Source organism: Trachurus trachurus (assembly GCF_905171665.1).
Source record: "Trachurus trachurus genome assembly, chromosome: 7".
Classification (NCBI taxonomy): domain Eukaryota; kingdom Metazoa; phylum Chordata; class Actinopteri; order Carangiformes; family Carangidae; genus Trachurus; species Trachurus trachurus.
Window position 1 is genome coordinate 1,510,035 of NC_139901.1, and position 23,946 is coordinate 1,533,980.

General features: G+C 45.5%; 1 protein-coding gene across 1 annotated transcript; it reads right to left on the bottom strand.

Annotated features, from left to right (window-relative positions):
* Positions 1 to 7,978: 7,978 nt before the first annotated feature.
* mecp2 (methyl CpG binding protein 2) lies at positions 7,979 to 22,973 on the bottom strand. The gene is made up of 6 exons (XM_083975147.1): positions 22,877 to 22,973; positions 16,654 to 16,825; positions 16,350 to 16,570; positions 16,048 to 16,241; positions 15,783 to 15,919; positions 7,979 to 13,632 (listed from the first exon to the last, which is right to left on the bottom strand). The coding sequence occupies exons 1-6, from the start codon at positions 22,906 to 22,908 to the stop codon at positions 11,242 to 11,244; spliced, it is 3,147 nt and encodes a 1,048-aa protein (XP_083831273.1). The 5' UTR covers positions 22,909 to 22,973; the 3' UTR covers positions 7,979 to 11,241.
* Between the last annotated feature and the right edge of the window lie 973 nt (positions 22,974 to 23,946).

Sequence of the window (23,946 nt, forward strand, 5' to 3'; positions counted from 1 at the left end):
GGGCACATACACACAGCAGGACACACAATCCAACACACACCATGAGCCGCCGCAGCATATTCACATACATTGTGACCAGCTCCTGAGGACAGAGGACACACACACACACACACACAGTGTCAACAACCGCATACGAGCACACACAAGTCTCTAAGTCATGTTCTTTGAGTCAGGTGACCATACTGACCATGTGTCTGTGTTCAGGATGATCAGAGCTCATCACAAACTGGTAGATCTTCCTCTCCAGGTAGAAATTCAAACACACCAATCCCAGTAGCACCAACCTACACACACGCACACAGGATCACACACATACAGCGTCATTGATTAAAGGATAATTACCTTTTTTTTTTACAATCTGGACCTTATTTCTAGCATAAAATACGATCATTTACTCACCCAGAAAACTTTGGTGTCATTACAAGTCGTTCCGACGAAATTATCTCCAGCCGAGAGCCGCGTATATCCATATAATGCGAGTACACAGGGTACGCAACGCAGCCTCTAAATAACACATTATCTGCAGAGAAACTCGTTCATTTCACCAATATTTAGTTATGATAGGCTAGTGCTATTCCCCTCTGAGTCCGGGGTTAGCTGTTATCAACATCCGGGGTCTGTAGGTTGACCTACTGACCTCTGACCTGGATGATGTCATCTCTGAGCGCTGCACAGCTCATTCTGATAATAATCATTCCACTTCAGCATTCTGGTCCATTTTTATCTCAACTAGCCAGAGCTTTAGTGAGTCCAGGTTGAGGAGAGGAAGCCTGTGGAAGCTGAACTTCATCCAGCTGCTCATTTTGTTCTGACAAGTCGGAAACACGCAGAAACGAACCGTAGCATTAGTGGTAGTATGACATCATCCAGGTCAGAGGTCAGTAGGTCAACCTACAGACCCCAGATGTTGATAACAGCTAACCCCGGACTCAGAGGGGAATAGCACTATGTATCATAACTAAATATTGGTGAAATGAAGGAGTTTCTCAGCAGATAATGTGTTATTTAGAGGCTGCATTCTGCTGCCCTGTAGACTCATATTATACAGATATACGCGGCTCTCTGCTGGAGCTTATTTCATCAGAATGACTTGTAATGACACCAAAGTTATCTGGGTGAGTAAATGATCGTATTTTATGCTAGAAATAAGGTCCAGATTGTAAAAAACTGTAATGATCTTTTAAGTACAAAAGACTAATTAAAGCCCCACTATGTAGTTTTCACCCTTAAAATAATGGTTCTAAACTCATTAAAGTGGTAGAAAAATGGTTAATAGGATGAATGGTGCCTCCGCTGCAGCCTGAGCGGGGCCGCTGCAGCTCAAACTGCAATAACTTTCCTGTGCGGGCCGGGTAGGAACACCGTGGTCCTGGTGCACCGCAGCTCCACTGAGCTCCAGAGCACGAGCTCAAGCCCGGTCTCCCTGCTCCTTTTACCCACACACCAGCACCCTGTGCTGGGCCTCACGCCCGACCAGCCTTTCTCCAGCTCTTGAGCTTTGCTCGCCACCGGCAACGACGACGGCTGGCAACAGCGCCGGCAGAGGATGATGGTGGCGACGGCAAAGGCGCCGGTACCTGCGACGGCACCGGCAATGAATTCACGTAGGCTACTGTGCTTCTCTGGGAAAGGCACAGTAGCAGACAGTTGCTCTTCTCAACCAGAGTACCAGTACCACGAATCCTACATAGTGGGGCTTTAAGCGACTATTACTGACAGCTGTCTCAAGTTGGGAGATGTCCGAAGGTGGAAGGGGGAGGAGCTACCCAGCTCTGGAGAGATTACATGGCTCTGGAGGGGTGACCTGGTACTAGAGGGGTTACTTGGCTCTAGAGCAGTTACCTGGCTCTGGAGGATTTACCTGGTTCTAGAGCAATTACCTAGTTCTAGAGCAGTTACACGGCTCCTGGGGGGGTTACCTGGCTCTGGAGGAACGCTGGGTGGAGGTGATGAGGAAGGCAGTGCAGAGAGCAGCAGCATTGTAACAGCAGGAGCTCAGACTGTGAGCCTCCATCATTAAGAAGCTCTGCAGGAAGGAAACTCTGTTAAAGAGTTCAGACAGCGCCACCTGCTGCTCCCTGGACACACTGCTGAGCTCAGAGAAGACCGTCCTAAGGCCTGAGGGACAGACAGGTCAGAGACAGACAGGTCAGAGACAGGCAAGAGGCAGACTGGTGAGAGAGGCAGTTTAGAGACAGGTGAGACAGACAGGTCAGAGACTATGTGTGTATTTACCCTGTGTAGAGTCCTTCAGGGTGAGTCTCAGTTCCTCTCCATTATTCAGGATCTCCTGCTGTGCCTGTAAGGCAGCACCCTGGGCTTCAATAAGGTCCTCGGTAATCTGCCTAGTGGACTGAAGCTGCTCAGCTACACCTGCTGAACTCTCTGTTAACCTGACGCACGCACACAAGCACACACACACACTGTTGTATGTTCAGTTCATGTGGTCAGTTCACGTGTGTTCCCCTGTGTTGACTTTACCTGTACATGGTGCTTTCAGCTCGGCTCTGCCAGACTTCAGACTGCAGGAAGTGACAAATGGAATGAGTGTGGGTGAAGAACTCTGTGTAGGTGTTAAAGGCCACAGCATCCATCCCACCTGTGCACCTGCTGACCTCTGAACCCTCAGGGCATGCTGGGAAATCTCTACCTGAACTGACAGAGAGAGAGAGAGTCATCACACAGTCCAGGTTGAATCTGACAGGTGAGCTGGTGACAGTCAGAGACAGTTCATGTCTTTACACCTACAGTCCACAGTCTGCAGGGACTTTCCTCAGAGGAGGAGCTGAGTCATAGAGCCAAGATCAAACACCTCAAGGTAAAAGTACTGGAGTTTCTCCAGAACATTCATTCAGAGAACAGTGTAAAGGGTCTGATTGGATGATTAGGTCCTACTGTTAAAGGGACAACGAGGAGTTTTGGAAAAGCAAAGTGTTTTCACACTACATTTATGAGCCTCCGCGCACCGTGAAATTCTTTGACCGGCGCAAGACAGACTCATGTTTTCATTCATCAAGAATTAAAGCAGAAGTAAGTGATATATTTGTGTTAATATAAGTCTTAAATAGTTATATCTTCCGACAGCAATCACTTACATAGAGTGTTTGGACCGAAACACGGGTCTGTCAGTCACTCTGCTCTGCTCTGAGCCGAGGAGAAAACATTTATCGTATCCTACAGTTTTTATCCAATGAGGAGAGAGAACGGCATGCAGGGCTGTGTGTGCAGCCAAGGGACGCCGTGAATGTGGCGACGTAGGGACGAAGACTGTTATGGTGCGTTCAAGGAAACTCGTACTTTTCCGACCGTGAAGTCGTACCAGTTCGATCTGGTACGAGTTCACCGGTCGGAAGTTACGAGTGGCTGTTATAGTGACTTTCACCGGTAAAACAGGTCGGAAAAACACGAGTGGGTTGCCTGGAACGCTACAAAGTCGTAAGTTGTGACTTGAAGCTGTAATTTACGATTTCAAAAGCCTGCCTGGAACGCAGCATTAGCGAAAACGACCGGACCACTCACTTCTGCTTTAAAGTCAGAGGTTGGAAGACGATCACATACCGTCGTAGTTCCGACCATAGACGGCGATTCGGCGGCGTTATTCTCATGACTCGCCGCGAAACTGAAAGTAAAGAAACGCTGGTCGACTCGCCCAGCATTTCTGCCACCACTAATAACAAAATAACGATATATTTATTGAAAATGAGCCCATTAACAAGTGTGGGTAACGTAGATTCATCAACATTAATATGAGACTTTTTTATTGTCGCAGAATTTTTCGTTCTGCCGATGGAGAAACTCCTCGTTGTCCCTTTAAAGCAACTGCAAAGAACTTTCATTTTGTGTTGGTTTTGGCGACCCTTGTGGACAAAAGCGGTAGGATTCTCTCTGTGGATCCTGTTCCAGCATCAGCCATGACGAAAATATAGCGACAAAATTGAGCTTGGTTCTTACTGGCTAGCGTAGCAACAACTCAATGCTAATAGCCTCATCAGACATGCCGTCTCCTCTGGTCTGCAAACTATAAATCGTTTTATCCGGTACACCGACCCGACCACTGCCTCCTGAAGGTATAGGAGTTACACTAGTTAGAAATAGCTTATCTTCCCACCGATGGCCTGTTGTTGTAGGACAGAGACATCAGCAGAAACCAGAGACTTTTGCATATCCAGCTGAAAGTTGTTTGTAGTTGCTTTAAGATGCACAGGAAGTAAGAACATCATTACAGCTCCACAGATGTTTGGAGTCTCTGATGGATGTCAACTGAAGGGCCAACAACGTACAGTGTCTCACAGGCAGCGGGCTGGGGACGCCTGTATCGGCCTGTGTCCTCCTGTCCTCACACTGAAGAGCCATGAACATCACCTACAGATGGGGTGATGCTAGGCTACAGACCAAACCTGGATGAGACCGACTCACTGCAAATAATGGATTGAGACCAGACCACTGCCTGCAGGGTCAGCACCATCAACACCTGAACCGGTAGGTAGACCTGGTTGCACCAGATCCTAAGAAGAACCCCAGTCTAATGAAGAGCAGCGAGGGCTTTGAGCCAGAGGGGCGTAAGTGGCTTTTGACAAACTTTACAGGAGAGACAAAACAAAATTTTGACCACACTTCAATCAACTGTATTCATTAACCTTAAACCACAACACTGCAACCACACACATACTTATATGAATTAGTATGTATGTAATACATTTATGGCATATTAACACAATGAACATGTTCTAAAACATTTTAAAATCAAAAAGAATATGGAAAAAACGTCAGATGCCTTTTTGGCACCAAACATTTCCAAGTCTTCTATGGACATATTGGGCGTATCTGCTGAGCAATGCATTGAATTGATTGAATAATTAACACTTGAATAACACTTGAATAAGTAATTAATTTTAATTTAACTCATTCATTAATTATTTTAAAAGGGTCCTATGTTACCTGCTGTTGCCGGTCGATGGACTCTCTCTGCTTATCAGGACTCTCTCCATCTATCTGGCCTGTCTAGCCTCTACCTGGTCTTTTTACTGTATTAAACTTAACCAACTCCTGTCTTCATTGCCTAAACCCAACCAATGGGACAAGTCCACTTCTCACTCAAAAATAGGCAGAAATCTGCAAAGTCACAACTCCACTGCAGGTACGGGACCAAAAATTGCATGTTGCTCTGGTCCTTTTGGGGGAAAGCGAGGAACATACGACCCTTTTTCTAAAAAAAGTTCTATGTTCCTCAGTTACACACACAAAACAGCTACATAGGACCTGGGAACATAGGGATGACCCCAGTAAGGCTCTCAAGGCAGGATTCTGTCTTACTGTCATCACTCTGTCATCACATACATTCAAGAACAACTCTGACTCATCTTCAACTTCTTCAATATAGGATTCATCAGGTTGTTTCATAATATTCATCAAAATCTTTTCTGCCACAGACAAGTTCCATGTCTGAAGTTTTCTCAGCCATTTTCAATGCTGTTTAAAGGATAGTTCACCCAAAATTCAAATTTCACTCATTATCTACTCACCCTCATGTCGACTAAGAGCTGTCAGAATTTTCAGAGTCCTCCGTTCCTTCTCTGAGTTACGGGGGGCTCCGCGCAGCAGTATTTGTCCATATAATGGTTGTCAATGGATATCAACTTTCTTCGTCCAAAAAGACACACCAAAAAACATCCAAATACCTCCATACTGCTCATCTGTAATGTCCCTCTTGTATTGAAGCCCCAACCTGAGAAATTGTTCCGAAAAAAATTAAATAAGTCTATATTTTAAGCTTGTTTGTAGCAGAAGCTCCCAGTGTCTCGGTTCGCTCAGCTCTGGGTTCGCTGCTCTTCCTGTGTCAGTGCAAATCTCTCGTGATTTGCACTGACCGGCAGAACAATTTCTCATGTTGGGGCTTCAATACAAGAGGGACATTACAGACGAGCAGTATGGAGGTATTTGGATGTTTTTTGGTGTGTCTTTTTGTTACGAAGAAAGTTGGTATCCATTGACAACCATTATATGGACAAATACTGCTGTGCGGACCCCCCCGTAACTCAGAGAAGGAACGGAGGACTCTGAAAATTCTCACAGCTCTTAGTCGACATGAGGGTGAGTAGATAGAGTGAAATTTGAATTTTGGGTGAGCTATCCCTTTAAGGGCACCAACTACACTTACGCCCTTCTGGCTCCAAACGTTACTCACACTTTTGTGTTAGGTCTTTATTGTTTTGTTGCTTTATTCAATACAGTTTGATCTCAGTCTTTATGCCACCATTGGATAGAGCTCATCAAGACCTTTCTTTTGATATAGAACTAATTTTCGCCCAAAATCCCACTTAGCCCCTCTGGCTCCAAGCCCTCTGTTGTAGTTCTGGGATCATGTGCAGGTGGCGCTGTGACGTCACCAGTTCTCCGCAAACTACAGTAAAGCATTGATGCTGATGACTCGTGCTGCGTTCACAGCTGGGCCCTACTGGTGGTGTCTCTCACCTGCTCAGGTGACAGTGGGCGAACTTCAGCGCTATCCGGCTTTGACTCTCTGACGTCATGTCTTTGCAGCGCGTGTCCAGGTGCTCCAGAGCTCGCGCCCAGCACTCTCCGTACCTGGGCTGAGAAGCGAGGCTCTGCACGCGCCGCAGCTCCATCCTGCCGCGCTCAGAGTCCGGACCGGCTCCAGGGGGGGAGGAGGAGAGTCCGGAAACCCTCGAGAGTCCGAGCATCACCGACACCGAGCCGCTCAGCAGCAGCAGCAGCAGCAACACGGCCATCTTCACCTGTCCGCAGCTCGGTCTGCTCAGCCAATCACAGGGCTGACATTTCAGCCGTCAGAGGTCACCGAGAGGTCACGAGGAGTGTCTGCAGGTATCACACCAGTAGCCTCTCATGTGTGCAGCTGTGTGCGTGTGTTAAAGGTTAAAGTGGTGTTTGTTTATTTCCTGGTCAATGTCAGTTCGTTGTGATATCATATTTTATTTTGAAAAGATTATTTTGAAGATCACGAAAGGTTGCCATTACCGAACTCACTGTGTTTGTAGCTTATTAACCTAAGAGGATATGATGGCCAGGTCTGCTTTTATTCTGAAAAGAAAACCTATTCCTCACCATCATCATCATCACAGTTTTTTTTATTAAGTAAAACATAAAATCTTTCATTTATACTAAGAACAAAATCAATTGATCAAATCTGTTGTCTGAGAATTATAGTCATTGTAATGCACTAAACGCAATGAACATTAACATTAACTCTCTTGACAGTGTTGAACTAACATGACCTGTTTCATTAAGTTTCTTTCATATTTTTGTCTTACATGTAAATTGTACATGGTCATTGATCAGCAGTTTTAAAGGTTTCACACAAACTTTTACTTTTTGTGCTTTAGTCAACTTAATCTGTGTCAGAACAATCTAATTAATCACAAACATCTTGCTTGTCTGAAGCAGATCATCAGCTGTAACTGGTCCTCCATCCTGGTCTTGTGGAGACCCTGCTACAATCTGGTAAGCCTATTGAGACCTGAACTGTTGCTCAACTGTTGTGAAGTGGATTTTTATTAAAATCAGTAAACCTCACTAAGGTCATTGTGCTGTCAGACCCATTATCAACACATCTGACAGGTGTTATTTTTTAATTCTAAACCTCCAAGGTGTTGACTTTACAGAAAAATATCCATGTGTGATAAGAGACTTTCTGTCTGTCAACTAATTACTTAATCGGCTGATCATCTCAGCTCCCGGTAAACCTGGTGTCTCTGTGTGTGTGTGTGTGTGGGGATCAGAAAGAGATTTCTGGGTCCAGAGATGTGGATGGGTTCCAGAAGCTGGATCCTGCTGCTGCGTTGTGTGAGGGTGGAGCTACAGTCAAACAGACGACCACAGATCAGGGACAACAAACGCTTTTAGTTAGAAAGAAAAATAAAAACAGGTAAAAACTAGTTTGTCTACAGCGACAGTGTATTGGAGTTTCCACTGATCCAACCAGAGTAAAAGCAGAATATTCATCCTCAATATTAGCAACTATGAAGTCACCACACATCACTACTAATCTAGAAACACAACATGGCTTGGCTGACATGGTGGCTTCTGGCAAGACGCACAATATTATAGGCACTAAACTCTGGAACATGCAATATGGAGGCTGGTTACTGTAGTTTGTGCCGGGTCGAGTCCTGTGGAGTGAGTCTGTTCACAGAGGGACGTTTGATTTCTGCAGCTGCGTGAGAGACAGCATGCTAACAGGTTCACTGCTCGGAGCAGACTGGGCGGCAGGTGGAGCGCCACGTACGCAGAGGGGAGGGGCGTCAGGTGGACCCAGACAGCGTCACCACGGCAACAAGGTGACCAGACAAGGACTTTACAGAAGGAGGCACATGTATTTGATCCAGGATGAAGACATTCACTTTTTTTTTTTTTTTTTCCTTTTTCTGGTTCAGGGTGAAAAGTTCAATTTTCCAACAACATTGCTAAAGTGCTTGAGGTGTCTCCATGAAGACACGAGGACACTAAGGTGCTAAGTTAACATTCAGACCAGAGCTGTAGGTCTAGATCTGAGACAGGTGCAGACAAACAGGACAGGTTGGACACTGGAGGACGGAGCTGATAGACATGTGTTGTAACTGAGTGTCTCTGAATAAAGCCTCAGAGCTACAAGAAGCTGTGGAGAAGTCAACTACGACTCCCAGGGTGCAATTCACCAATAAACAGCCAACCACAGAGCTTCATACCTGTGTACGGTGAAGATTACAGGAGGAAACTGGGTCCAGGTCAGTTTTAGATTAATTTAACAATGAGGTGTGTGTGTGTTTATAACTGACAGCATAGCTCATTCTTCAGTTCCATTTTTATCTTCAGTCTTTAAATTTCATTTCTTTTTTTGTGGGTGTGCTACCCCGTCTTTGCCACCTGGTGGAGCCTGAGCAAGTTTTAAAGTAGAAGCAGATGTAGTAAAACACTAAACTGAACTTCTCTTGGTTTTAGTTGTGTACAAACAGAATCATGATGTAATGCAGTTGAGCGTGTGGCCAGAGGGGGGCAGTATAGAAAGGTACAGTCAGCAGCTGAAACTGAGAGTTTGTTTGCCTCTCAGACCTCATATAATGCAACTGTGACCATTTTCTCAACAACACTGGAGCGTGTAGGATTGCCATGGTTTCTGTTTATTTTGGTTTACGTTGAGCCAAAGCAGAGGTTCACAATATAGATGCTCAGTTTTCAGCAATGGTGATGACAAATACTCTGATCTGTTCCCAGCAGAGGATTTTCTTTTTTTAAATCCTACAGATACACAAGTATGTGTACACTGATGCTGACACACATGTTGGTAAGTCACAAGTATAAAAGTGAGTTACGGCAGACTGGAGTGATTCCCTGTGTTTCCTTTGTCACTCAGACAAGTGTGACCAATAAGACGTGAGAACACTCTCACCTTGATTTACTGATTTGCTTTGGTTAATTTTTTTCTGCGGAAAAAAGAAATTGTTGTGAAGTTTACCATCCGCATTTAGGTCTGAAAACAGCCTCCGATCAAACACATGTTGTCAGTCAATGGTCACTTTAGGTCCTTCTGACCTCTGTGGGTCTAGCTTATCAGTGTGGACACAATTAACACTTATGGCATGTTTTTGCCCATTTTACAACTGCACAATAACAAACTGATTTCCTGTTGAACAGGACGTCTCCACCTGGTGACATATCTGCAGATACAGCGTTGTTACTACAATAATCCCATTAGCAACGTCTGCTCACGTTGCCAATCTTCACACTAACAATTGTTTTATTCCAATGACACATGCGCTGTATTTTCCTGCAGAAAGGACTCGCTCCTGCACTCAGGGATCAGTATTAGGCTCTGTGCTTGTTGTCACAACCTGCACTCAGGAATTTCTTTCACACTCTCAGATCTGGACTTACAGACTCAAAGTCGGTTTTTCGGCTCAATGAATCGTTTTCTGTTGCTGTCTCCATCTGACTCCACATGAATCTGTACCGGACCTCGTTAGGGGTTTTACTTCTGCAGAACATCAACACGGCCGACAGTAAAACCCCTGCGAGGTCGAACCTCTGCGCATGTGCGTCTCCGGTTGAAGGCCTGCAGGGTCTTTGAGCGACATGCAGGCGGTTGATTGTACAAACTGGAGAAGTGCAAACTGTTCCAGACATTCAACACGAAAAAACAATAAACAATGAGTCATTTCCCACTAAAAACTAGCATAAAGCTACTGTAAAATGGGTTTGGTTGATATTAAAAGCGCTTCCTTTGGAAACAAAAAGACTAATAGATTCAATGAAGACCAGTATGGAAGAATCTCTAAACTGGAAGAACCATTCACTTGAAATAATTGAAAAACAAGGAGTTGTTGAGGTTTTCACATCAAACAGCTGACTCATACATTTTCTGTTTCAGCGTCTGACAGGAAAAATTCATGAAACTGGGTTTCAAAGACTCAGCTCAGAATGAGGTCTGTGTGAGTCATGATGTCAATATAAAATCACATCAGATTGGCTACCTGTAGGGGGCAGTCTGGAAGTGGATGGAAGAGTTATTAACCCCTTTTTATAATGGGCTTCATGGAAAATGAGGAGGAAAGAAATGTGAGGTTTTTAAGAAACCAGTTTAAGGTGCAAACAGCCGCCCCACATCACCTCTGAGGCTTTCAGTCAAGGACTACTTTCAGTAAGGGACTGTCAGTCAATAGGAGGACTTTGAGTGAGAGCAGGACTTTAAATAAGGGACTGTCAGTCAGCAGCAAGACAATGAGCAAGGGACCGTCAGTCAATAATATCAGAGTTTAAAGCTGAATAACAGAGACAAAACAATAAACTATCAAAATACGAAATAAAAAAAACAGGTTATATTCCGGAAGTAACGTTTTGTTTAGAGTAATGTGTTAAGCGTTGGTTTTAGTTCCAAACTACTCCCCCCCTCCCCACGGAGACTAGCGGGACAATACAGCTGCCTTTTGATTATATATACACACACACTTTTTTTAATCGGGTTTTCCTTTTCATTAGTTTTTCCTATAAAAAGACACTATCCGTTCTTCTCTGAAGCTGTCCAGGTTGGTTCTCTGATCCAGAACTTTGCGGGGTCTCCAGACGGAATCAGACGACTGTCCTACCAGCTGTGTGACGCGATCCTTCTATCTGAAAACAGTGTAAAAACATTTAACCTCCATGAACAGCCCAGTCACACTCCTCTTCCACCTGGTGCTGACTCAGTCTGTCAGTCTACTGATCGATCAGCCTGTTCATCGGTCCATCCAATCAGCTGACTCGTTCGCTGACGGCAGTCCGTGACTCTACAGTTTCTTCTCGGCTGGGGCATGGGACAGCGGACTGGGGGACGATGTCTCTGAGCTCCCTGCCCTCACCTGCTGCCTCCGGCTCTGCCCGAAGCCTGGCCCTACCCTCTGACCCAGGGACCAGACCGACCCCGGCTCCCGCTACTCCAGGAGGTCCAGTAGACATGGAGCTGGGAGGTCTTGACGTGCTGTTTGACCCTCTTTCTCCTCCTAAAACCTCTCTGCTTTCTGATGTCACGGCCAGTTCCCCTCTCGCTTCCGCCCTGACTTCTTCCACGCTGACCTCGCGACTCAGCGGCTGGCTTCCTCGGCCGGACCGTGTGGTGCTCAGATCTTGGGGCTGTTCACTCTGGTTCTGCAGAGCAGGGACCAGGTTGGTCCTGGTAAGGCTGGGAGATGACCGGTGGGATGAATGCTGCACATGGGGTCTGGTTAGCTGAGAGTGGGGCTGGGGGAGCAGCTGTGTTTGAATCCGCTGTAAATGTGGTTGTGCTTGGGATTGGGATTGGGATTGGGGCTGGGCTGGCCTAGGCTGGGAGAGAGACTGTCTGGGTTGTGGTCTGTATTGAGTCTGGAGTTGGTGTTGCGAAGGACTTCTTGACTGCAGTTGGAGCTGCGCTTGGTGCCTTGGTTGCAGGTGAGGTTGAGACTGGGCTGGGGTTCTGGACTGGTGTTGAGGCTGAGTTTGCGCTGGGGTCCTGGACTGGGGTTGAGGCTGAGTTTGCGCTGGGGTCCTGGACTGGGGTTGAGGCTGAGTTTGCGCTGGGGTCCTGGACTGGGGTTGAGGCTGAGTTTGAGTTGGGGTCCTGGACTGGTGTTGAGGCTGCATTTGGGCTGGAGTTCTGGGCTGGATTTGAGGCTGCAATTGGGCAGGGGTTCTGGGCTGCAGTTGAGGCTGTGTTTGGGCCGGGGATCTGGACTGGGATTGAGTCTGAAGTTGGGTCGGCGTCCTGGTATGAGGTTGGAGCTGAGGCTGCAGTGAGTGACGGGGCTGGGATTGAGACTGTTGTTTGGGCTGGCTCTGGGGTTGAGAGGGGTGTCTGGGCAGGGTTTGAGGTTGGACTGCTGTGGGGGACTGGGTCTGAGGATGGGAATGCCTCGACTGGGGTGGATGAACATGCAGAATGGATGGGGACTGTGGAGGGTGGGACTGAGCCTGAAGTGGGGTTCTGTGCTGGGCTGGGGAGTGGACAGGCTGTGACTGGCCTTTTTGGGGGGATGCCTGGGGCTGACTGTGGATCTGGGGCACAGGTTGTTGCGGCCGCGGCTGAGGCAGGACATGCCTGGTCGGAGAGGACTGGGGTGCTGGATATTGAGGCTGAGCATGGGACTGACTGGGAGACTGGGTCTGGGGATGATGTTGTTGAGGGCGGAGGTGGGACTGGTGGTGTGGCTGAGGGGGAGGATGCCGAGGTTCGGGCGGGGACTGAGGCACAGATTTGGACTGTGGTCTGGAAGGAACTTGCTGGGTGTGCTGCGATTGTTGGGTGGTGGTCAGAGGCACGGTCTGGGACTCGGCTTCAGGCCTAGACTGGCCCGGGGGTGTTGTGTGTCCAGAGGTTGGAGGAGGAGGAGGAGGGGGAGGAGGAAGAGAAGGAGGAGGTTCATCCAATGTGGAGGCAGAGGACTGTTGGTGACAATGATGATGATGGTGGTGGTGATGGTGATGGTGTTTGTGAGGTGGCCTGTCCTTCCTTTTGTGGCTTTTTGATGGACTAATGCTACTGCTGCTGCTACTACCCCTTCCTCCTCCCTCTCCTCCCTTATCCCCTGTATCCTCACCCACTTCCTCTCCTCTGCTTCCTCCATCTCCAATTTTCTCCTTGTGCTTCCTCCCTTTATGCGACTTGTGTCCATGTGATTGGCTTTCCTCAGAAGCAGTGGGTTGCTTCTGCGATTGGGACTGGCTTTGCTCAGAGGGGGCGGGCTGAGGCTCCGAGGTTGGAGCCCCCTCCCCTATACTTCCTTCCCCCTCTGTAGTAGCCCTTCTTCCAGTCTCTGTTGTTGTGGGCGCGGGAGTCTGAACACTCTCCCTTTCCTCCACCGTTTCTCGCGTTTTGCGTTTTTTGATTGGCAGAGCTGTTTCTTGGACAGGTTTGGCGGAAGACTCCTTGGCTGCTCTCCGTTTGGCCTCGGCAGCTAAGATGGCGGCTGCGGCGTAGCTCCCAGCTGCTGGACTACTGGAGGTCGATGCCGAGGAGGTGGACGCTGTGGCACCCGATGATGCTGCTGAAGCTGAGGCTGGTTTTCTGCCACGTTTCTTGGGGGCAGTCTGTGGTGGGGGTGGAAGTTCCTGTTCTGATTTCCTCTTTCTCCCAGGACGGGACTTGGGCACCAGGGCAGGAGACACCACCTGCAGGGAAAATAACATATCAACGAGTAGCATTAGCAGCAACATCATTGCTGCTTTAAGAAAAAACATCCATAACAGATTCTTGGAGATGGATGGGGATGCCCCTGCTCTGATTGCAAGCTACCAGCGCACAAGTAGTTTCTCTGAAGCTTTGCCGACGTCTCTCTCTGTCCTACCTGTGTCATTGATGCGTTATTTTCTGAGGTTTACTAAAAGTCCTTTTTCATTGCCTACCTACCAAGTACCAAAATTTGTATATTCCTGACCACAGTGATTAATGAATTCCTTGGCCTTGAGGACATTAAAGAGCTTTTCCTCTTGCTTCCTCTGGGGTGTGTTGTTCTTGGGTTGCCATCAACAATGAAACTTCAGACCACCACTGTAAACAGACACCCAAATGCTTTGAATAAGATTCTCATGAAATCCACACAAATACACCTGTCCACGAGGAACATAACAGTTGATGACCTTACATAGAGGCTCCACAGACAGAGGTTCCTAGCTCAGACTTACGAGAAATTTTACTGCTGATTTACTGACCACCAGGTGCTATCAGTTAGCAACTCTGCTACAGTCTCACTCAACAGAGCGAGGTTGCTCTTATCTGTCTTAAAGCAGATATCAGCTTCACGGCCGTTTCGGCTAATGCTGCGTTCAAGGCAGGCTTTTGAAACCGTAAGTTACAACTTCAAGTCACAACTACGACTTGGTAGCGTTCCAGGTAACCCGTAGCTCGTGTTTTTACCATCCTGTTGTCTGTGAAAGTTCCCTATAACGGCCACTCGTAACTTCCGACCCGTAAACTCGTACCAGATCGAACTGGTATGACTTCACAGGAAGGAAAAACACAAAGTACGAGTTTCTTTGAACGCACCATGAGTTAGCAGCCCCCGCCCTTGTCAGGCATCAATTGGTCCTTGTGCTACGTCACCACATTCACGCGCATCCCTTGGCTGCACACACAGCCCTTCATGCCGTTCTCTCTCCTCATTGGATAACACTTGTATCCCACAAGGAAAATTTTCTCCTCGGGTTACAGCAGAGCAGAGTGACGGAGAGACTCGTGTTTAGGCTGAAATACTTCATGTAAGTGATTGCTGACGGAAAATAGGACTATTTAGGACTTATATTAACAAAAACATTCCACTGATATCTGCTTTAAAGGGGAACTATGTAAGTCCAGTCACCTTTTCGCTGTTTTAGTCACCTTTTTTCTCTACAGAGCTCCTCCTACAGTTTCAGAGTGCATATTTTCACTGTCGTAAAAAATCACCACTAACCCTCCTCCCTCCCTCAGCCATGTGCATTTGTTTTCAATGAAGCTGGCAAGAAGGCAATCCTTGGGGTTGTCTACCAAGGTAGGTAACGTTAACAAGAGATTAAGAGACATGTTTGTGTGTTTCTTGCTATACGAGAGCTGGGACACAGGGTTGGAGGCTCTGATCTTGCATTATTACAGTGGTTCCCAAACTTTCTCTGCTGGGCCCGCCTTTGGCTGATAAGAAAATTACCCAGTATTCTTTTTGTTGTATTTTCAAGCACCTGAACAGTGTCATTATTTTTCTTTTTATTTATTTTACATCTTTTTGTGTAGCAATATTCAACCTGACCGTCCCTGCTGCTCATACTGTAACATAGCCTACAGTTTGTAGTGATTCCATCAACGTCAGGACAATGAAGGGAAAACCCTGCCTTCACCTCCCAAATGACAGCTGTCAGATGAGCCAACTTTCCAGCTTGTGTGCGTTTTTGTCACCAAGAAGCGGAGCCCTATGATGTTAGCGGATTGTGTCGTTCACACCAGAGCCAGCAGCGCCGCGGAATGAAAGAAACAGCGAGAGAATCCGGTTAATTTTCAAAATAAAACACAGCAATTGACAAATGCAATGATGTGAACGGGAGGGCTCCGGCTAGCACATGATTTCCATTGCTCGGCGCTTCGCAGCGATTCCGCAGCCGGTTTACCGCACCCCCCCTGCAATGGCTATGCGCCCCCCAGTTTGCGAACCACTGCATTATTATATGAATTACACGTTGTAGTTTGGTTGCTTTAAATCAGCGCTCTCTTCCCGGGTGGAAGTGTTGAGAAAAATGTGTTTGGGCTGGTTCATTTACTGTTGCTGTCCTGAAACTAAATTATTTTTCCGTACCTTTGAGGCAGTCGAAGAGGTGCCAGTGGAGGACTCTGCCTTGCTGAAGGGCATCTTGACCAGCAGTTTGCCCGGAGTTTTCTCAACCACACGCTTCATGGCCACACCCTCTGTAGCTTGCCGCATCTTCCCGCTGCCTGTACAAACACGAATGAAGGTTAACACACACAAAACTGAGGAGAACAAGAAATGCTCACAAATTCTGCTGACTGTTGAGTTCAATATAATGACAGAAGTTTAACTTTGAGCGGCAGTGCCTGAGTACCTTTGGGCCGCCCACGGCCTCGCCCCGATGGTTTCACCACCTTCGGTTTTTTGGGGGGTCGTTTTTCACGGCGGGAAGGGCTTCCACGTCCAGTGACGGTGAAATCAAAATCGTTGGGGTCAGTGGTCGTGTCACCAATCTTCTGGAAGTAAGCAATAAGTTCCACTTTGGAACGAAATGCCTTCCCCTCCGAGCTAAACAGTAAGACAAAAAAATAAATAATACAAACAAAAAAATTGTATTTGTGCAACTACATCTTATCTTGAAGAACTGACACAGCATCAGAAATAGCTGGGGATTACTTGATCAGGTAGACATCGAACTTCCCCGCAGAGCGTCCAGACTTCCTCTGTTTGAGTTTGCGAGTCCAGCCTTCAGGCAGTGATGGGTCATCGTACAGTGGCCCACGGTCGCGGATGATGGATCGCCTTTGCCTGGGAGAACCTGCAGACTCACTGCCAGCTGCAGATTCTGAACCTGGTGCTGATCCTGGCTCTGAGGGGCCTGCCACCGGATCCAACGCCTGGAAGTAGGAAGTAACATTCCATTAGATTGTTTGTAGGGTGTCACAGCCTAGTCCCCCTTTTTTTCTTTGCCTGTCCTTACCTGGCTCTCCGCCTCCGCTGTTGGGGGCGTGGCTGATGATGCGGTCTCAGCCCCCCTTTCAGCATGGCGACGCTCCCTACGGGCCTTCTTGGTCTTACTGCGTGGTCTGTCTTTCTCTTTGATGCGGGGCTGAGGGTTGACAGGTCCCTCATCGCCCTCTTGACCCTCCTCCCTGTGATAAACACATGGTATCAAGCAACTGAATCTCACATCACTCATGATATACGGTTAAAGCTGCAGAGTGTTTTGTTTCATTTGTCAGGCTGGCTACACTTTGGGTCTAACTCGTCACTCATCAAAGACTCCATGATTATCCTCAAAAAAAAGGCTAATGTATGCTCCGCTTGATGAGCTCCAGTAGTGCTGCTGTGCAATATTATGATCTTTTTTTTTTTTTTTTTTTGGGGGGGGGGGGGGGGGCTTTTTCGCCTTTAATGGACAGCACAGTTGAGAGAGAGAGACAGGAAATGGGGAGGCAGAGAGGGGGGGGGGATGACATGCCGGAAAGGGCTGCTCGATGCGGGATTTGAACTGGGGCCGCCTGCAGTGAGGACTATAGCCTCAACACATGGGGCGGCTGCTCTACCAGCTAAACACTGCCCCAATATTACGATATAAATGCGATATAAAAATGTCTACCGTACGATATAACCCTCTTTTGTTTACATGGTCATTTTAATGTGTGGGGTCGGCAACTGGGTTCCTACGGGTCGCAGGACACTGTTGTTCCGGTGATACAGGTCAGCTGTGGAAAACTCAAGGATGTGGGACATTGAAACTACAGTGACAAGCAAACAGCCAATCATCTAACAGCTGTCTAGTTCAGTTGCAGCACGTGTGGTCCGTGATCGAGGTGCAGACGAGTGTGTTTGGAGCTGACGAGAGGATCAAAAAAAGAGAGCGAGACAACGCGGCCACGTTGAGGAGGAACTACGTATGAAGAACTCAGCTGTAATGGCAAAGCACCTAAACTGAGTCGAGTAGAGCTGGAACTGTGTAGTGGAAAAGGGCCATTACTGTGCGTCTGCAGACGCTTGGTTCGATTCCACCCGGTGGCCCCTTTGCTGCGTGTCCGTCTCTCCCTCACCCTTCCTGTCTCTCTCCAGCTGTCCTTTCAGAATACATGCACAAAAAGTCAGAGAAAAAAAACACTGACTGGTGGCAGTGAGACTATTAACCCTCCCAATGAACTCAAACTGCACCTGCACTTTATAATTTAAACTGGCCATTGCATTGACTGTTGTTGTTGTGTTTTCACTGTCCTGTCCACTGCACTTATTTATTTATGTGAAAAGAATTGAACACACACACACACACACACACATCACCACAGCACGTTCCAATTATGTCAAAACATAAAATGGCAAATAAACGGAATCTTGAATCTTGAGAAATTTAGCAGTGGCAAATGATCTATATCCGGATATCAAATTTTGTCCATATCGCACAGCACTAAGCTCCAGCCTTTGTCAACAGGACATGCTCACAGATACAAGAATGACACTATAACTACAACATCTGGAAGTAGTGTTCAGACACAATACCCTGGTACATCACAAGTGAGCAGCACATTAGAGCTTTGATCCGGCTCAAACAATCTGACAGCACCCGACTCGAGCCAGATCAAATCTGTCCAAACCCGAATCTAGCCCAGACCACGGCAGCAGTTTTGGGACTGAGCCCAGCCCGAAACCCAAATTAAATAAATATTTAAAAAAAAAAAGGTTATAGCCTTTTTTTTTTGCTGCAGCTGTGGAGTTGGACTGATTGTGTGAGTGACAGCTTTATAAGGTGTATGAGAACGTGATAGCAAATAAATTCTATTTATAAATGTATAAACCCTACAGTTCCCCTTTTTTCAGTAGTTAATGGGTCAGAGGTCCCATTTTGCCCCTAAATTTTGAGACAGTTTTTTCGTCTACTTGCGCATTTGCAACCAGTAAGATTTGCAGGTTTTTTTAATACACTGGCGAAATGTGGGAGAGGCGAGTCAAAGAATCTGGAATCTGCCATTACAGGTGTCAGGCCAATGTGTGTGAGGGTTATGAACGAAAAGGAAATGTGAATATTTGCTTTGCAAGTAGATTTACAGTGTGCGCCCCAAAATTCTTTGCTCGCGCTCATTAAAATTAGGGGGCTGCTGTGCTCCTATATTGTTAGTCTGGAGCCCTGTGGGTTGATGTCAACAGCTTCAACATTACTTAAAAAAAAAAAAACTCATTCTGCCCGAGCTCAAACTGAGCCCGATCTACGACAGCCAACTTTGGCCCGACCCGGCCCAAATTCAGCACATTACCTGATTGGTGCAAACGGGAATCAGATCCCTACAGAACACAACACTACTGTGAGATAAGATGTAAGGATGGATATCACTTTACCTCATTATCCTTCTATTTAATGAATACTTTAAGCTTCAGCATCCTTTTAGATCATCTTTTCAGATCGGACAGGGATGAGTTGGACAGCAGTGACTGAATGAGTGAGACAGCAATCTCCTTCTGCACTCAGCATATGCATTCACATGCATTCACATAGATTTTCTGCTGTAAATGCATTTTCTGGATAACTCATTCACTTAATTGTTTATTTAGTCATCAACTCAATTAATACTTATTTAAAGGTCCAGTGTGTAATAAGGGGGTAAAACTGTGATATGTAGTGTTCAGATTCTAGATTTCAGTGCTCACCCACTCGCTCGACGGTGGCCTTTGAGGACAAAAAACTTGTTTACCACGACTGGGAATACTGGGAGTATTTCAGGAGCATGGAGCGATGAGGTGAAGATCTAAACTATTTTACTATATATCTGCTGTTTCTTCCCTCTTCCTCTTTCCTTCCTCCTTCTTGTTCGTTGGTTTATTTATGAACGCGAAACTCTTGAAACGTGCTCTCTTGTTGGCTGGATTTTCCGTTCAGGCTGCCGTACAAACATGGCGGCGCATGATGGTGACACTCTCTAAAGCCAGACCCTTGCTATATGTAGATATAAAAGAATAATTACAAGGCTACGAAAACCAAACAATTTTTATTTTATAGCGATTATATTCAGTAGTATATTCAGATTTTGCCAATAAACCTTGTTAATTATTACACACTGGACCTTTAAATCAGTCAGTTCACTTTTTCATTACAGACTAACATGGAGTTAATGTTTTTATGATATCCTCTCTGCTGTACTGGGATCAGGACTCCTTATGTAAATTAGCAGAGCTCGGCCAGCAGGCACTTCTCCGCACAACACCGGCTTTCCACACACAAGATGACTTTTGATTGAAACAGCCACGGTTGTCGGCCCCGATAATCGTAAATATTTAATACTTACGATTATCGGCGCCGAACGTTTTCTGAGCCGATTGTCGGGGGAATTTTGACTCTTAACACACCACACACTACAAGAGAATCTTATAAGATAATCTTAAGAGCTTAAGATAATCGGGCGATGTCTGTCTGTGGTCGGAAGGGGGAAAATCGGGGCAAAATCAGCCCGATTATCTTTATGTGTGTGGCAGGCTTTAGATATATTGATCCAGATCTGATATTTACATGGACAATGAAGAACATTATTACTGATCTTGCTCATGTGACCAGAACCTTATCCAGGTGTCTGTATGAAGGCAGGTTCAAATTGATGTTGAAAATAGGGATGTCATGATTACTTGTTTTCACAATTAATCGTGTTATTAAACGCCACAATTAATTAATCGTAAAGATCCTAAATACCGTTACTTTCCAAAAAAGATGATGTTGGAACCATATCGGCAGATGTGCGCCAAAATAAAGGTACATAACATTGAATTGGTAGGAATTTAAATGTTAGCTTGTCATTTGTAATTAAAAACAAAACAAAAAACGATTGAAATAAACGTAAACATTTGGTATAAATAATAATTTATGACCTGAATATTTCAAACACTTCTTCTGGGTAATTAATAATTGGTCATATATCATATGACATAATAAATACTTGAAATATTTTGTGTAAACAATGAGTAATGTAATTATATTTTGACTATATTTGATTTTACATTTTGTGAAATTAATAAATGCATAATAATAGTGATAATCGTGATACCGTGGTTATTTATCTGACAATAATTGTACCAAGACAATGTATAATCGTGACGTCCCTAGTTGAATTTTTTTTTTTTTATAACCTCCTGGTCTGAAGCCAACTGAGATACACTGATACAGAGACCTGCACACTCAGACCTAGTCCACAATCAGTCTGTAACCTCACTCTGTGGAAGATGCCACCTGAACTTATTTCTATTTATGTTATCAGTTCTCCTCAGCACTTCCAGTTGTGAGAACTCACATTAATACCACTGATTTATCATTAGACACCACCTGGACCTGGACCAGGCTTGTGTGAAGTTTAGCTCACACCAAAGGTCTGCAACAAGTTTTTCTAACATTGCAGATCATCAGAGCAGCTGCAGCATCACTGCTCTGGAGACTCAGAGCATACAACAAAGATTCTGAGAATTCAGACCTAACTCATACGATCAGAGACCACACCTGTCATAGTCACTCTCCGTTTGACTCCGTAACTGTGACTGAAGCAGTGGACACAAGCAGCTGGAGCTCACTGTGATGGTTAAACAAAGTAGGCTATTATAATATTTACATCAGTGTTGATTCAGTGTTAATAGACCTGTCAATAATCAGCAATCCAAATAGCTCAGTGTCTACGTCTATTATCTAAACCTTGATTCAGGCTATTATAGTGAGGTAAAGGTATTTAACCACAGTGAGGTAAAGGTATTTAACCACACTGTCCCAAAGTCCCGCTCAGGTTAAAGTGGTCAAACAGTAACTTTCCCCTGCAGTTTTAGATTATATCATCTGACTTGTTACGCATGCAGCAATGTGTAAACACCATATGACTGCTGTAACAAATGCAGTTCAATATTGTTTTCAAAATTGATTTTTTTTTTTTTATTAAATCAATTGATTGATTGGTTTGTAAAAAAAAAAATTTTTTAAACAGTGTTACAGGAATGGACACTATCAAACTAGCAGGTCTGCATAGAAACAAAAGTAATAATAAAATATACGGGAAATGTTGTAACTGTTAAAATAATAAAAGGGACCAGCAGTTCAGGGAATGGCTGATTGATTTGATCAATCTCAAAACTTATCAAAACTGCTGTTGATGACTTTTCTGTCAACTGATAAGGATTCATTTACTGTTTGTCTCACTTAAGTTTAAACTGGAACGGTCCATGAAGCAAACACAGAAGGAAGAACTACGGTGGTAGTATAGTGTAATACAACAACAAGTTAGAGTACTACAGTGAAACACTACAGTGGGGTGTATCACACTGAAGATTAGTAGCTAATTAACTCAGTTACTTTATTTAATAAAACAAAAAATCATCAAGAGTCACGTTTGAATGTCACCTGAACTCACCTCAACCCCCAGACTCACCCTGAGACCCCCAGGTGTGTGTGTGCATGCGTGCGTGTGTACGTTTGCACGTGTGTGATCAAGCTGCAGGTGAAGGTGAAGCAGCATCCACAGGAACAGGAAGTGAGCTATGGAGGAAATCGGGCCACACACACACACACACACACACACACGCACACAAACATACGGAGAGACCTGCACACACAGCGTAAAGGGTTCGACTCCCGTCTGAAGCCTTGTTGACACACAGAGCTGCCTGGCTCAGCGGCTCAGACGCAGCTGGTTGCTAATCATGCACATGATGTGTTTGGGGGTGCGGGCCGGGTGTTGGTGTGTGTGTGTGGATGTCAGAGGGGTTAACCCAGTTTATTGAGCAGCCTGACTCTGTTTGTTCACCTCACATGAAAACAGTGTTTGCTAACTAGCTAGCAGCCGTTAGCTCCCTGCCTTTCTGACAGCGGCGGGCGGACACACCAGTGACCGGGACTCTGATGTTTGTGACGGACACACCACCGCCGACGAACGGGCCGACTTCCAGGGGAGTTGTGTGGAAGTCAAAGCTGTATAGCGGCGTAGGGAGAGCGGGCTAAGCTAACGCTAACCTCCGCTCCTGCTACAACAGCATAAGTACAGACTTAGCTGTAAGTTGGTGACGTATTCCCGCTAACCCCGCTCCGCCGCGACAGGCCGCGGAGAAAACCAACGCACTTTACTTCAATAAAACACACGACAGAAACAGCTCAGCGGCGGCGGGAGGCGGCGAAGGCGAAGGCGGCGCTTTAACGGAGGATAAAATGCAAAAAACCCACTTACAGTCTCTCCTCTCCGCTCTCCACGGCGGCCATTTTTATTTAAATAAATAATTTTATATTTAAAAAAAAGCCTCCAAACATCTCTGCTCCCTCCTGCTGCACCCCGCCCCCTCTGACTCCATTTCCAACCGCCGTCAGTCACTAAACACCGCGAGATCTACGACAACGTGATGTCAACGGAGCGCAGGGGCGGCGTAATCCCGCGAGATGTTACAGCCTGAGACGGTCAGGCCGAGGCGTTCAGGGCCGGCTCAGAAATAATCTGAGCCTGCAGACCTGCGGACTGTATGTCTGCAGAATTGAGAAAATACATTTTCGAGTACAAGTTTCTAAAAAAAAAAAAAAATAATAATAATAATAATAATAATAATAATAATAATAATAATAATAATAATAATAATAATAATAATAAAAAGAATGACTAAAACGCTAAAAACGAAATGTTTTTTTTAAGCATCATATTTCCTTTATAAATGTGTTTTGTAACAATTAGTCCTATAACACAGACAAGGGAAAGGCCCCCACCACGTCTACACATGACCCCGAAACCTCAAGAAATATTCAACGGTCACTTCCCGACAGGAGCGCCAAGTTCCTCACGAATTAATGGATCATGGAGGTCACATTAATATATAATTCATTAATTATGCTCCCATGAATTCTTGACAGAAATGTGATAGAAGTAGGTGGTGCCCATCATTGTTTTACCAGCATGATGTGATGAATAAATTAAAGTATTAAATAAATTCATCTATAACAAACACATCTACAGAGCCACTGGGGAAAAATAAAACAAAACTGAAATATTACATTTCAATGAAAATGTGTAACCTACATATCTTTACAAAAAAACAACAACAACACTGTAGTTTCCACATACACCTAAATAAAACAGAACAGTGTAATATCCAAATTGCCATGAAAAGATGTTTCTGGCCCTCAACGAAATCCAACTAAAGAAAAACACATGCAAGTTGTGAAAACATCTTCATCAATATGACAACACATGCTGCAAAAACACACAACAGATGTGTATTCAAATTTTGGATCTTGCTGGGACTTAAACAATGT